General features: G+C 37.7%; 1 protein-coding gene across 1 annotated transcript in view; it reads right to left on the reverse strand.

Moving 5' to 3' along the window:
• Positions 1–13,817, reverse strand: part of ADAM7 (ADAM metallopeptidase domain 7) — a 44,943-nt gene extending 31,126 nt beyond the window's left edge. The window contains exons 1-6 of the mRNA XM_006194011.1: positions 13,766–13,817; positions 12,721–12,824; positions 8,511–8,587; positions 2,761–2,839; positions 1,376–1,452; positions 142–334 (exon numbers count right to left, since the gene is read on the reverse strand). Coding sequence (XP_006194073.1) covers positions 142–334; positions 1,376–1,452; positions 2,761–2,839; positions 8,511–8,587; positions 12,721–12,824; positions 13,766–13,817 — 582 coding nt within the window. The remainder of the gene's footprint in view (positions 1–141; positions 335–1,375; positions 1,453–2,760; positions 2,840–8,510; positions 8,588–12,720; positions 12,825–13,765) is intronic.
• Positions 13,818–16,273: the final 2,456 nt, after the last annotated feature.

Raw genomic sequence — 16,273 nt, forward strand, 5'->3', positions numbered from 1 at the left:
TACTTCAGATTTCAGACAATGAAGAGTCAGACTTGGCACATACATTTCATTATTTGGGCTCATAATCTCTCTCTTGAGATCAGAAAGAAATTAAGAGGTACTTTATCTGGAATAGAGATGACTTAAAAACAAAGCACTCACTTCCATTTTGGAGTCTTCCGTGGATTTAGCCTTATCCTCTGGAACAGCTGTCCTGGTAAAATTGAGCTCTGTACAAGAATGATTGACAGCATACAGCATCTTGGGGTCGTATCTGAACACCAGATGTTCGCCTTCATCTGAATATTTCACTGGTTCAATGAGGAACCTTTGGTCATACACCCTGAAGAACCCCCTGTGGAAATTGGGCATACGATGTATATTCAAGGTCTATTCCATTTTACCACCACATCACTACACAGTATTATTCAGATTCCTTTTATGGACTTTGCCTTTTTAAGGAAGGGAAACTGTAAGGTCAAAGCCTTATGAGCATGTAGCCAGATGTGGCCTTTGACTCAATAAATTTTCTGAAAGTCAACTCATCTGGACTTTCAGAAGTTTGATGGCCCAATCTCTACTTTGAAGCTTGGTTAGAGCAACAATTCCCACCTGGGGTTGAGGACCCCTGGCAAGGCTCAGAGTTCTGGCAGAGATTTTGTGAATGTTTATGTCCTTCATGCATTAACCATAGAGTCAATAGGCGAAAGTACAGACACTATTTTGGGGTAATTTTGTCATTAAAGAGTTTCTCATTCTTCGAAATACTGGGAACCACTCAAATAAAGTTCTCATAAGGGAAGATGCAAGTTTCTTGTTCTTCCATGTTTTCCTCCCCACATCTCTCTCCTTTGTCCTTGAGTCCAAGACCTAGAGAGAACTTACAGAGGCTTTCCTTCTGACTTTTTTACTTTCTAGAGACTGGAAACGTCACCTAATTTAGCAACAAGCTGTGAGGCGTTGTGGTGTGTTGGGGTGGGAATTCATAGGACTAGGAGTCAGGAAGCCTGGTTTTGGGACCAAGTTCAACCACTAGCAAATTGAATGCTCAGGAGCAAGTCTCTGACTGTGGTGTCCTGATCTGTACCACGAAAGGACAGGCTGGATGATTTCCAGTGGTCTCCAACTCTGAGTCCCTCGATCATGTATTGAAAAACCTGTCTTGCTTAAGGCTATGAATTAGATGTCTTTTTGTCGAAAATGAACGTTACCAATGGACCAGGATGGACAGTAATGCTGAAAATATAGCTTCTTTCCATTAACTTTTCTATTAATTTTCATTAATTTTCTATTAATTTTGCCATTAATTTTAAGGGTTCTTAAGAAAAAGAAGTGAATGAATGTCTTTGAAATGTCATGGGAAAATAGATAAAGGAAGAAAAATAAGGTGCCTCACCTCAGACCTTTACATGTGCTGATACTGGCAGCGGAATCTAATTCATGTATGATGGATCCTTGGTAGAAACAGTGATCCTAAAATAGATGAAGAGGACAGTGACATAAGTACATATATCGATATTCCATAAATACTAATATCTACATCTTTTATGTTCACAAGATAGCATTATTTCATTTTCACAGATTACACATATTCATTTATTCATTCGGTCATGCATTCATTCATTGAATTCTCTCACTGGAGAATTTTGAAATGACTTTAGAATGCTTTTATTTTAATTGCGTGATTACTTTGTGTAAAGCAGAGTATGGATTCCTCCCTCACAGACTTAATAGTCTGTTACCGGATGATGTGAGCTGCAGAAATGTGCTCCTTTTTCTTGGAAATGTTACTCCTTTAATCCATCTTAAAATCTCTGTCGAACTACCCCTCCTGTGCTATTATTATAAATTTTCACCAGTTGCCTATGAAGTCAAGTCAGAGTTTTTGATCATCACAAAAATCAGGTCTCACCCTCCAACCAGGTGCCCTCATGCTTTTCGCTCCTGCCTTCCTGCTTCGATCAAGTTGGTATCTTTATCACTCCCTACTTGGTGCTTTGTCCATGGTGATTCCATCAAGTAATTATTCTTTGCATCAATTCCATCTGTGCACTTCCTGCCATGTGTGACACTCTCCACGGCCCTGGACCTCAGACCCTCACAGACTAACAACCACTCCCTGCAAGTAAGTTACCCAGTTTTCCCCTAGTTCTAGTTTACAAAGATTGCATGATGACTTAGATTTCATAGTTGACAGCTGCCTTAAAGAGAGGGAATACGTTTTTAAAAGTATATACTTGGTGAAAAAAAAAATCATCCTTGGCTAGAAGACTGCAGTGGGGATGTTCTAAGAAAGGAGAATACGGTTATAAAAATAGAACTTGTATCCACTGGAATAATGTTGAGGATAAATGAACCACAATTCGTTTGCAGGATGAAGGAGAGGATGCTTCTGGTGCATCAAAGGGACTGGGCAGGGGATGCGACTCACAAGAGGGTCAGTTAGCTGGAGATTTTTAAATTGTTTCATGTCCTTAAGTTTAATCCTTTTGCTTTATCATTCCTCCAGACTTAACACCATTTGGGGTACATAGAAGTCAGTGCGGTAAAGGAAAATACATCAGCAGTCACTGATTTGCTTGTTAGGCAGTGATCAGCCTTCTTTAGAGTTCAGAGGGCTACAGTCTCTATTCTAGGATCATTCGGTGATGGTGGGCGATGCAGGATTAATTTCTGATGTAACACGTTCTGAAGCTGCCTGCAAAGCTAGGGCGGGGTGTCATAGTCACACAAGGAAGTGATAGTTTGAGAGAAGAGACGTAGTAAAGTTCCGTAAGATACCATGGTCTGAGGATGCTGAGTGATCGCCTCCTCTTTTTTGGAGTAGTACGTCTCACTGTAATTTGAGGCTAGGAACTCCCTGGAAAAGAGGGCAGAGAGGCCGTGAGATTTGCTCATTCTAATACAGTTAACAGATAAAGCCTATTATGTGAGAAAAATTCTCACCAAGACCCTCTTATGCTAATAACAGACAAGCAGAATCAATTCCACACACAGGAAAGCCTTTCTGCCAAGATTTCACGGCTTGGTAAAGACTGTTAAAGAGACAGAAAAAGATCCTGGCAGTTTTAGCAAGGCATCATTTTGAGAAGTACCTAGAGAAATTATTATCTAAGTAAAAATGCAGAAATTAATGCAAACATTTGTGATATGTGCCTCATATAGAAATATGTATATCATATATATAATTTAAATATATAGCAGTTGTGTTAACACATGTCTATATATATTATGTATATATGATATACACATCATATGTATCATGAATATATTTGATACACACAAATATAGTTGACTTATATATCATATATACACATGATACATATGTCTTAACACATTAATTCAGCACTCATATATTTAGATAAAGGCAATTTAGGAAACATAGAAAAGTACAAAACATATTGTCCTGAAATCTCATCATCAAGCGACAACCACTGCAAATATTTTCACATAATTGTTTATAGTCTTTTCTTGGCACAAGTGTTATCCTTTTGATAAAATTCTGAGTAATCAAAAGAGCACCCTGCTTTCCCACATCCCCCATATCGAACCCTGTGGGTACCTTCTGCCTGGGAACTAGCATTGCGTATTTCAACTGCCTCAGGACATGAGTCCTCCAGCAGAGCAGAAGCACAAGAAAGGAAATGACTGGTTTTTCTCTTCCCCTGAAATGTCGACTTTGGCAACTCATGGCAGAAACACTAGTCTTGAAGGTCTGCTCTGTTGAGCCTTCTCACTGTTAACACATAATAAGACTCTGTTTACTTGTTTTTGATGGTCATAGTTTTCAGTGTACAAGTCTTGTGTATATTTCTCAGATGTATAACTGAATGTTTTATTCCCTGTTTTGAGTGATTGCAAATAGTGTTTTATTTTTTAGCATTCTTTTCTTATTGACATATAGTTGATTTACAATATTGTGTTAGTTTCTGGTGTACAGCATAGTAAATCAGTTTTATATATATATATATACTTTTTTTCGATACAGGTTATTATAACCTGTTGAACATAGTTCCCTGTGCTATGCAGTAGGACCTTCTTGAATTTTAGTTTCCACGTGTTTGTTGCTAACATATAGAAATTTAATTGTCTTCTGTATGATATATCCTGAGCTCATTAGTTCTAGGTGGCGGTTTTGTTTGCTTGTTTGTGTGTTTGGTAGATTCCCTGGGGTTTTCTATGCAAACCACAATCGTATCAAGTAGGAAATTGTTCTTCCTTTTACCATTCCAACCTATAGGCCTTATATTCCCTTTTCTTGCCTTGTTGCTCTGACTGGACCGTCTGGTAATGCGTGGTTGAATAGCAGTGGTGAGGCTGCACATACTTGCCTGGTTCCTGATTTTAGGAGAAAAGCGTTCAGTCTTTCATCGTTAAGTATGACGTTAGCTCTAGGGTTCTATAAATATTCTTTATCAAGTTGAGGACATTGCCCTATATTCCTAGTTTTCTGCAATTTAATTATAAAGGAATGTTGAATTTTGTCAAAAGCTTTCCTCTACATCAATTGACGTGATATGTGATTGTACTTAGTGGAAAGAATAGGGAAAAATATGTCTTCTTGGTTTGTTTGGAAGTGAAAATCCATAGCCTGATTTTTTTTTAATAAATCAAAATACATTAATTTTAAGAACTTATGTAGAATTATTTGGAATTCCATCCTTTAATAATTAGGTCTAATATCATTGTGCTGGGCCAGTAGACAATTGTCAGTTATGCTTAATGTTATTTTAAGTCTAAAAAAAATGTGTATAGCATAATTGCAACACATTTATAATCACATAGTATTTTTGCCATTGGTAGGACCCATTCAATCTAAGGACTAACCAAGATAACAACTGGACACCAGTGTTTCCCTCAAATGAAATATTAAAAAAAAAAAAAGAAATATTTTGTGTGAATATTGAAAAGTAACATATGATGAAAAAAACAAATAGAGCCTAAGTAGGTGTAATACATGATTTTGACCTGAAAAATCATAAAAATTATAGAATTTTAAAAGTGTTGTATGGTCATGATGTTCCCGAACTAGGAGTGACTTAATGTTTCAGTGATCACTTGGTTGATTGCAGGAGTAAGCATGTTAATGGATTTTAATGAATTAAAGGAAACGAGTTGCTACCACCGAGTTCAAGATATAAACAGAAGTACAGAGAAATAGCAGAGTGCTCACGATGTCCTTGAATGCAATGATGCTTCTGTTACTCCTTTAGACCACCCCTGGCCACTCGCTTCTTGGTCCCACCTCTAACATGACAAACTTCCAGAACTACTTCAAAAACCAGCTCAAAACACCCTTCCTGATTCCAGGGAGACCCTGAGGTTCCTTCCTCTCTGTGTATTTCACACCTCAAATGATTTCCATTTTCATGTTTCCTACATTTTTATCATGATTATAGAGGCCACCAAACTTTTTCTCTAAACATCAAGATGATAAACGTTTTAGGCTATGTGAGCTACACACACCCTTTGTTGCATGTCCTTTGTTTAGTTTTGCTCAATTTTATCTTCACCTCAAATATTTTAAAACTGAGAAATCATTGTTAGCTTGAGGGCCATATATGAATAGGAAGTAGGTCACATTTGGTTCGCTGGTTGTTATTTGCCTACCCCTAAAAGGTTATCATGACTATCTTTAAGTGTACCTGTAAGCTACTTTAAAGAAGGGACCTTTTTTTTTTTTTTTAAATGTATGTTTCTCTGGTTCCTAAGACAGTATCTGACCTATTAGCAGTGTTTAATAAGTAAATACTGCTAAGAATAACATAGCTGTAATGAAATTTGAGCTGCCATTCAAAAGACACTTCTCAGTTCGAGTTCAACAAAGTATTCAATCTCCTCAGAGGAACACAGAATACAAAGCCTTTACCCCTTTTCATTTAAATTGTTCATAATGCAATCTAAATTTATTCAACATATGAAGAAACAGGAAAATATGAACTGTTGTTAACAGATAAGATAATCAACAAGAGATCTACCTCAAGATAATCCAGAGATTGAAATTACAAGTGAGGATTTTAAAGCAGGTGTTATGTAACCGTGCTCAACAGGTAAAATAAAATATGCTTGAAATGTATAAAAAGATGAAATGTCACCAGAGAAAAAATAAATTGAAAATATTTTAATTGAAAAGTATCCTGAATGAGAAGTTTCACTGTCTTGAGTTTAAAATAAGAATGGAATTGATAGAGAAGAGTTAGCAAACTTGATGATAGATCATAGAAGGATAATAGAAGATAATAGAAGGAATCAGTGAAATAAACAATAGAAATAATTAACAAATCCAAATTTTAGCTACTGGAAAAGATCAACAAATTGATAAACTTCTTTCGATTTGTCAAGAATAATAGATGGAACTTAAATTACAGTATTAGAAATTATAAAAGGGTTATCATTAAAGGTACTCTGACATTAAAAGACTAATAAGAGATTATGAAATATTATATACCCAAACTTTGACAACTTACATGAAATACACATTTTCCTTGTAAATGATAGTTTAAAACTGACACAAAATGAAACAGAAAATCTGAACAACCCTCTCTTAATAAAATTGAATTTGTAGTTATAAAACCTCTTTCCCGCACAAACACACAAAAAAATCCTCAAGGCACAGATCGTTTCATTCATGAATTCTATCAAACTTTCTAAAAACAACAAACATCAATCAGTGTAAATTACCACATGGACATGTCAACAGATGCAAACAAAACACTTTCAGCAAACTTCTCAGGCAACTATCTTAATCTATTAAAGTACACCAATGACAAAGTTACTGGCAATATTATATTAATCATTCAATATTAACACTTTCCCCTTAAGATGAGGAATAAAGTGAGGGTGCCAACACGTACTATTTCTGCTCAGATTGTACTGGAGCTCCTAGCCATTGCAATAAAGTATAGGAATAAAAGGAATAATGACTAGAAAGAAAGAAAGAAAGCAGCCAACCTTTGCAGATGAAAATCTCTAAGCAACCTGTGCAACCATCAGTAAATTCATAGTTAAGGATTGAAAAGTAGATAAACAGGATAAAACAGACAGCCCAGAAATAGTCATTTGATTTTGCACAAAAATGCAAAAGCAACCCAATCCAAAGAAAGACAGTTGACCCGCCTGTAAATTAAACACACACACACACACACACACACAGACAAATTCAAGATAATAATAGACAGAAACTAAAAGCTAAAACCATGAAAATTTTAGAAGAAAACAGGTCACAGAAAGCAATTACCATTAAGGAAGAATTGACAAAAGTTCTTCAAAATTATAAAATTTCACTCTTTAAAAGGCACAGTTCAGAAAATGAAGGAAAAGTCACAGGATGAATATTCACAGATTTAGGAGGCTCTGTGATAGGCACTGAATTCATTTCCTTCATGGAGCCGAGGGAACTACGGTAACGCTACCTGTTGGAAATACCAACTTCAGATTAAAATGCTTTGCACGTCTGCAGTTCTGTAACAGACCACTCCAGGGTGATGGGCAGAATGAAAGATGGCTAATATAATAAGACTGGATACTTGAAGCCTGGGCAGCACGGGGAAATTTTGAAAGCAGGCAGATCCGAGTTAGTATATTAGCATCATCATGTGTGTTATGACCTGGACAAGTTATTATTTCAGTGAACCTATGCTTCTTCTGCAGTAAAATGGAAATAAAATAATATCTGCTTCATATGGCTATTGTAGGGATTAAGAGCTAATTTTGAGGAAAGGCACATAGGAATTACTCAATAAACATTCGCTTCCTTCCATCCCGAGAATGTTAGAATGTGCAGATACTGAATAAATTATCAACATAGTTTGTTACTAGGTTTATTATAGTTCTGCATATTTGTCCAATGGGATACTCAGAGTGGAAGGAGGGTTTCTTGTTTGTTTGTTTTGTCTTTTTGTTTGTCTTTAGCTAATAGGCCAGAGCCTCAATTCGTCAACAGAATTATCCTTCTGTTTTACTTAAAGTCTGACTGTCCTTCATGATTTTAATGTTTAGGGCTGGGAGGCAAAGCGTTGTGTGTAGGAATGGCTCAAAGAACAGCAGAAATTCAGCAACAGCAGAAACAAAGGTCGTGAAGAGAATCAATGAAGAAAATGAAAGGCATTCGAATTATTTATCTTACACAAAATAACTTGATGAATTAAATTCTTCCCAGTCCTTAGCTTACTCTCCAACAGAACGTGGTATGGTATCTGTTTTCAATAACTTAGAAGTCACTTTAAAAACTATGGTTTTTCAAATTTCTTTTGTTTCACTGACTCACAAAGAAGTAAGGCTTGAACTCTCAGAGTGAGAACAAGACGTTCAAAGAGCTCCAAGTATCCCAAATAAGGAGTCATTTAGGACCTGGAGAACAGTGTCTGCAATTGTTGTCAAGCTGTTGAAATGAGATGGGCTTGCATCAGAAGAGTAAGAATTCGGATTATGCACAGATAACAAGGACGTGAAGAATTCACTTCACCAGAAGTTTTTTATGGGATCCTGTAGACTCATACATCTGCAAGGTGTTGAATCATAATAGAACTTACCTTGATTTTAGAAGGTGAAGAATTAGAGTTTTTCTGTTTAGTCTGATTTCATACAACAATTCTTCTTCGTAAGTTTCCTGAAAAACAGCATCCATCATGTGATGTGAGCGTGTGCTCCTTTAGCGTGCGTTGCTAGCGTGGTGGGTGGAGGGGAAAAATCACAGATTTTTCACAGTCTACCCAGCAGCCCAGCCGTCCCTCCAAGGCAAAATAATAAATACTGATAAAGCTGAATTTATCTGGAGGATTTTGCTTTCAAGTTATTTTTAATTAAAAATTTTAATGGCTTTTTTTCTAGTTATAAAATAAAATGGGAAAAAAAAGGTACATTTTCCCCATGTCCAGAAACATACAAGTTATTCTATGGCCCTGAAGTTCCACCCCTCACCCCCATGGATTTTTCTGTTCGTGTATTTTTACCAGCTTTGCGTGTGCTGTTTTATAGTACACAATTTCACATAAAAAAAAAAATGACCATGAGCACTTCTCATTCCAATAAATGTTCTTTTACGGTATGTATTTTATGACGCAACAATGTGAACTTATTTAATCTACATCTATATTAGAAATTTCATTTGGCGCATTCGCTATGGTTAGAATTGCATTGTCCACAGCATAGAAAACCTGTAAAGCTTTTGGTAAGTATTGCCAGATAACGCTGAAGAAAGGAAGTAGAAACTTGGAATTTTACCCAAAATTTATAGTGGTTCTTGTTTCTTTGCCTTAGACATCGCCACTAATAACAGCCTCTCAAATAAGGAAATGATAACCTATTGGGATAAATTGTTTTCTTTGATGATCATTGGAATTAATCTTTTCTTTTTGTTTATTTAGTTATTTTCACATTTGCATAGGAATTTCTAATTTATGTCCTGTCACCATTTTCTTTCGTGGTATTTTATTGCTTTATGATTCCTAAGAATTCTTTATAATTTAAGGATTCATAGTTATTAGTCATATATCTTGGACATTTCTTTAGTTTGTTGTTTATTCGTTTACTCAACAGCTGCTATTTCAAAGACAGTGATTATATACAAAGTACAATGGTGCACAGGATAGAGGTGCTCTCGTGGAAGACAAAGCTGAGCAAAGAAGAAAATCAAGCAAATGTAACTGAGTATTACAAGCATCATAGTATGAGAAATGCAGTGACCATGTCAGGGACATTGAAGGGATGAGTCAAGGGCAAGAAATAGCACATGCAAAGGTCCTGAGGTAGGAAGAAGCTTGGCACATTTGAGGAACAGGAACAAAGAGAAGCTCAATGTTGCCAGAAAATCAAGCATAAGTTGAAGAGAAGAGAGAAATGAAAAGTTAGGAAGAAGCCAAATCATACGTAGTCTACTAAGTCACTTAAGAGGATTAGGACTTTATCTTCAGCGTAAAGAGAAGCAAAAGATCTAGGCAGAAAAGTGCAGAAGTAGGTATGATATTTTAGATGGCTTACTTATTATAGCTAATGGAGCAGGAGAACTCATGGCTGTAGGCAGAGGGAATAGTAAAAAGTAGATAATTTCAAAGGATATTTACCTGCTAGAATCTACAAGGCTTAGAGATTGACAAGGGAGGCAAAAGAGAAGAGTCTAGATTCACCTCAGGTTTCTGGTTGGTTTAACTGTGTCACTAACTGGAAGGGGTGTCTTTTGAAGAGGGGCAGCTTGGATGGAGAGTCGAGGGCAAGTTTGTATTTGTTGAATGTGAGGAATCCATTAGTTTGGGCTATTTCGATTTCAAGTTTAATGTAAAATTAGGACTTTATTATAAAGACACAGAATTCATAGGTGGGCAGGCAAAAAACTAGGTGCTCAGTCAGAAGCAAAGGGATGAAATCACATTTACCATGAGATAAACTGTGCATGTCGGGATGTGTGTCGGTGTGCCTCACAAGATGGTTTAATGGGACTTTTTTGAAATCTGAACGTTTGAATATGGATTTTATATTAGCTAATATTAAGAAAGTATCATTAATATTGTCCAATGTGTTCATTATTATTTTTAATCTTGCCAGTATTGCCTTTAATAAACAGAATTTTCCATTTTAGTTTCATTTCCGAATTCTATTTATTTTTATTTAATTTTTAAATTAACTTTTATTTTAGAATCATTCTGGATTTAGAGAACAGTTGGAAAGATAGGACAGAAGATTCCCACAGACCAACTCAGGTTTCTCTATTGTTGACCCCTTCTTTTGCTGTGGTATATTTGTCCCAACTAATGAACCAAGGTTGACATTATCAATTAAAGTCTGCATTTATCCAGATTTCCATCGTTTGGGTCTAATGTCCTTTTACTGTTTTAGGATTCCATCCGAGACCCCACATTACATTTAGCTGCCATATCTCCTTAGGCTCCCCAAGGCTGGGGTAGCTTCTCAGCTTCTTCTTCTGTCTGATGACCTTGACTCTGAAGAGTATTGGTCAGACACTGGTCAGGCATTTTGCAGGCTCTCCCTCAACTTAGATTTTTCTGATGTTTCTCTCGTGCCTAGACTGGGGTTATGGAAACTTGCTAGAACACGACAAAGTCAAGAGCCCTTTTCATCACATCATATCGAGAGTACATCCTATCACCATGACTTATCACTGATGTTACCAGGGTTACCTAACGGGGGTAGCACTTGTCAGCTTTCTCCAACATACAGCTATACTTTTTCCTCCTTCCATACAATTCTACTCTTTGGAAGGGAGTCACTGTGCACAGATCATACTTAATGTGTGGGGAGTCATGTTCCACCCCCTGGGGAAGAGAGTGTCTACATCAAGTCTCTGATTCTTCTCTATGGGACATTTGTCTATTCTCCCCCATTTATTTACTTGTTCAATCATTTATTCACTTGTTCAATCATTTATTCATATCAATATGGGCTCATGGATGTTAATTTATACTTTGTGGTATGATCAAACGTATGTTATTGACTTGGTGACTCAAATTGTCCCTTCTTTGGCCATGGGGAGATCTCTCAGTTGGCCTCTGTTCTTTCGACATATTCCCATCAATGTGAGTTTGAGTTTATCTGTTTTGAGAACTTTCTTACTTTCTAGGACTACAGGATGCTCCAAACTCACTGTGTAAATTTCCTGCCCCAGTCCAGGCTCACCTCATATATTCATAATGAGACTTTTCACGTAATCTTAAGCCAATAACAGACGCTGGAAGAGCCCACCAGCTTTTGCACGATGGGTGGCAGAAATCTGGTTTTGACTTCTTAGCTGAGTACCAATGTCCAACCAGTAAAAGTTTTGAAAAAGTGAGAAAAGAATTGGAGATCAAGAGAAAAAAAATAATTTGCAAGGAGATTAGTAGAGATAAATGGTTAGACATTATTTCTAAACAGCACCAGATGGAGAGTTGCATTTTTTTAAAATCATCTCAAGCCATGGGAAAGAGGCCTCCATGGGGCCATTTGGAAAGTTGAAAGGTGTCTTACTTATGACTGAGAAACCTAAAAAGTGAGAGCCTGGAGGGCTGGCTCCTCTAATGGTGGAGGGAAGACAAGTCATTGCGTTAGGGAGGGTCTCCTCTCTCAAAGGAGTGTTGGGGCGTAGTGACAGTCAGTATTCTCCATGGGTCAGATTAAAAACCTAAGGCTCAAAATGCAAGCGGTTGATAAGAACTATCAAGAACAGTCACTGAATGCCTTTTATGATAGGGAATTGAAAATAACCTAATTTTGGTTTCCTCCTTATTCGGTATATTATATATTTTCTATATACATATTTATTATTTTTGGAAATAAAATTTTAAATAGTTAAAAATGTTAACACCTGAGTAAACACTCTTTGGAGCAATGGATCAATCAGGCTTTTCTGTCCCTGTGAAAGTTGTCCAGCTTTGCTGTAGGATCTCGGAGGCCTGTGTATCAGTTCCCTGGGAAGGCAAAGTGCTCAGAGATGACGTTCCATGGACACCAGCTCAGAACAAATGAGGTTGCCTTACATCAGCCTGGAAAGCTGTCAGTGGAACTCCTCACTCAAACTGGAAGATTTTTAAGTGCCCCCTCCTAAAACCTGAGCTTTATGCTTTTTTGTTTCCTAATCCATCAAGGGATCGCGTTCTCCCCCAACCTCCACCCCCACCCAGCCAAGCCCATGCTGCAAACTATACAGGTGTCAGAAAAATCGAGACTCCTTTGTCTGCCTCTGATTGGAGACCGAGGCTGCTTTCTGCAAGCCCGTGAAAGCAATGCCTCTTATTAAACCAAAGTCTGTACCTGTATGTCAACATCATGGGTGTGCCAAACATCTCGCTTCTGGATCAGGGGAAGCCTTTTAGGATAAACCAGTTGTTGACCCTCTACTCCAAGAATTACCTTTTCTAAAAGGAAACATAAGAGGGAAAATACATCTGGCATGAACATTCACCCACAGTAACTGGGAAACAGAGTTATTCTTGTAGAGTTCACTTGGTCCCAGTTAGCGGTCGTTACCACAGCATCCCCACTTGACAGGTAAGGAAATTGAGACTGATATTTCCAGATGAGGAAAATAGAAGCAAAACTGGAAAGGAAGCAATGAAGCCAGGGTCCTTCAACTTCTCTCTTTTTACCTTGTTCTGCAATTACCACCTTTGTCATCTTTTTCTTCTCACGTTTGTCTCTGGATCCTGTCAAAGCCCACACTGGAATGGTCTATTGCAATGTCAGTTACTGATTTTATTTCCAAGGGACATTTGCATTTGAAGTCTTAAGTCTCATAGCTACATAGAAGACTTTCCTCTGTTAAAGGGATTTTCGGTACTTTTGAATCAGTGCTGAGCCTGACCGTCTACACATTACGAATCAAGTTGGTAGTCATCTGTAGGTGAGCCTTGCCATCCCCAGTACCGAGCGATAAAGAGGAAAGAGGATAGGTTTTGGAAGCTGCTTTTTTACTAGTTTTATTAGTAGTATGGCTGTAAATAGACTCTCCCTGGTCTGTAGCCATTAGTCTCAATTCCCTTATCTGTGATGTGGAGGTGATAATACAGAACTTGAAGCATGCTAACATTCAAAGTAGCCAATGGCTAACACAGTGTCGTCCACCTTGCAGATACACAGTAAGTTCATTTCTTCCTCCTCCTCACTGTCCATCAGAGTATTTAAGAATGATACAGCATTTCATAGACTTGTAGAATCTCAAGATGAGCCATAACCTAGTCCAAGTCCTATGAGATATTCTCAGCAAAATCATCCATGGATATTAATGTTTCTATCATTTACAATTTGTGATGAGAGGGACGTTGCCTCATAAAACCCTCGTAAAAAGATTAAGACATACCTTTAATCTGAGAAATGAACACAATCATGAAAAATAAACTCCCAAGAAACATTCTGAATGATTCTGGCAGAAGAGGGACACATGTGCTTGAGAAGAGACGTGCACAGTTCTCTGTCCTTGCTTCCACCGTGAGGATGAAGTCGCTCGCAGCCAGACAGGCAGTTTTGATGCAGCACAAGGAAGTGTTCCTTGATGGTGTTACATAACTTGTGAGATGCTTGAGGCTAAAACCTGGACGATGGACAGCATGTGCTAATTAAAGGCAACCACAGAGGTGGTGGTGGAGGAGGTGGGCTGGGCAGAGATCCCTACTTCATGCCTAATATAAATATGACTCCAGCGGTATTAAAAATCCAAAAGTGAGAAAAGATCAGGTATGTCTTGGAAAAAAACATTATTGAAGGATGTTTGTATAAACTTTGGTTGAAGAAGGTCTTTCTATGCTGAATGCCACATGTAGGAACTGTCAAGGAAAATTTGATTAAAAAAGAAACAGATAGAAATATTGAGAATTTTTTTTCTAGCTAAATAAAGGTCTGGGCCATGTGGGCCATGGGGATATCCATGAGAACCCAGAGAGTCACTGGGACAAGAGGGAGAACTGAAGGAAAATAACTACCTTTTTTTTCCTTCCCAGTTTTATTGAGATGTAATTGACTATAGCATTGCATAAGTTTAAGGTTATTAATGATTTGAGTATAGTAATGAAATGATCATCACAAAACATAAACAATAAGTTTAATTCACATCTGTCGTCTCATATAGATACCCCCCCAAAATGTTTTATCCTGCGATAAGAACTCTCAGGACCTACTGTTTTAACAACTTTCAAATTGTTCAACTGTCCTGTTCACCACACTCCTTGTGTTGTAAATTACAGCCCTGGTACTTACTTACTTATCTCACAAGTAGAAGTTTGTACCTTTTTGATGCCATAAATCGCAAATTAATTTAAATTGAAAGGCAAACAAACACTCCAGGAATGTATGCCACATATATGATAAAAGGTGAGGGTATATATCCTTATAATATAGGACTCTTTCAAACGAATACTAGAAGGAAAACATTAATGGGCAAGTAAGTAAAAGATCTGCACAAAGCTCTCCCTATGCCTGCGTTCTCTTGTTATATGAGAACAGACACCTATTTGCAGTAGAATCCTTTTCTGTGTGTGGGATTCTGTCCCCTCCCCAATCTCACAGGATTGATTATCCGTCTAATATTCCCATAAACGGAACCATCTGTGGTCACTGGAAGCTTCCTTTGTTATTTAAATAACCTCAAGTCTCTCCCTTTCCGCAGGCCCCCAGCATCACCCTCTTTTTCATTCCCTTTGTAGTTCAACGTCTCACACAGTTTATCTGTATTTTTTGTGGCAACCTTCTCATCTCCCAAAACAAAGAAAACAGTATCAAACTCAGCCGTTGCAGCGAGGATTAAACGAGATAATTTAACTGAATCACTTAAAAGCAGTGCCTGCTGTGTATCAAAAGCTAGATAAGCGTTGATTTTTGAAGACCTATATAAATGTTGATCTTTGTTTTTATTACTTTTCTGAACCCATTGTATCCATTTTTCACCTTCCTTTCCTTCTCCAAGCTTCAGATTTTCTCTGATTCCCTCCCTTTACCCCAACGTGCCACACTGCTTTCTCCCGTCTAAGAGCCTCTGCAGACACTGGTCTCTCTGCCGGTCTCTCTGCCTCTCTCTCCTCTTTGTGGCCAGAATAATTCCTCCTCCTTCAGTTCTCGGTTCAAAGGTCACTTGCTCAAGAAAGCCTCCGCTAATGCCAGAGTTTAGAGCCAGTTTCTTCTTGGAACAAGATTCTCTTCTTTTCTGAAAACTTATTTCAGTCGATCACAAACTTACTTGCCCACTTATCTGATTATCTGTCTCCTGCAGCAAACATTAATCTCCGGAAAGCAAAGGCTTTTTCTGACTCTGGTACCACTAATCCCGCAGCGCCTTGCACGCAGACGCCATATTCAATACAAATTTGCTGAATGCAATAAAAGCTACTTTCCAACATGATTATTATCTGGTTACATCCTCATGTGTTTCTAAAAATTCTGAACAGAATTGAAACAACTTTGATCCAAATGATCACCAGGACTGGTAGAATTTCTGATAATCTTTCAGGTCAATACAAGAGACAGCTGAAGACGGATGGGCGTTACTCAGTTTGACACGTCACCAAACAAACACTCATCCGCATAGCAAGTGGGATTTTCCAGCTTCACTCACCGTGACACTTAAGGAGAGTATTTTGAATTGGGTGACAGGTAGGAGCTATACTGAGCTCGCCTTTATTACTGTCAAAATTGTGGAAAATAGAATAAACAAATTTAAAAATGCCAGTTGTGGAATCTCGATTATTTACAGTGTCAGGTTAAATGATGAGCCTTAAAGGTGTTTGTCTGATGCCTTTAGTTATGGCTGAGCTAACTTCCAGGCATGTCTAAAATATTAGCGACACAGCATTACCCACGGTTAGTCAACCCGCGTGAA

The sequence above is a fragment of the Camelus ferus genome, chromosome 31 (assembly GCF_009834535.1).
Source record: "Camelus ferus isolate YT-003-E chromosome 31, BCGSAC_Cfer_1.0, whole genome shotgun sequence".
Classification (NCBI taxonomy): Eukaryota; Metazoa; Chordata; class Mammalia; order Artiodactyla; family Camelidae; genus Camelus; species Camelus ferus.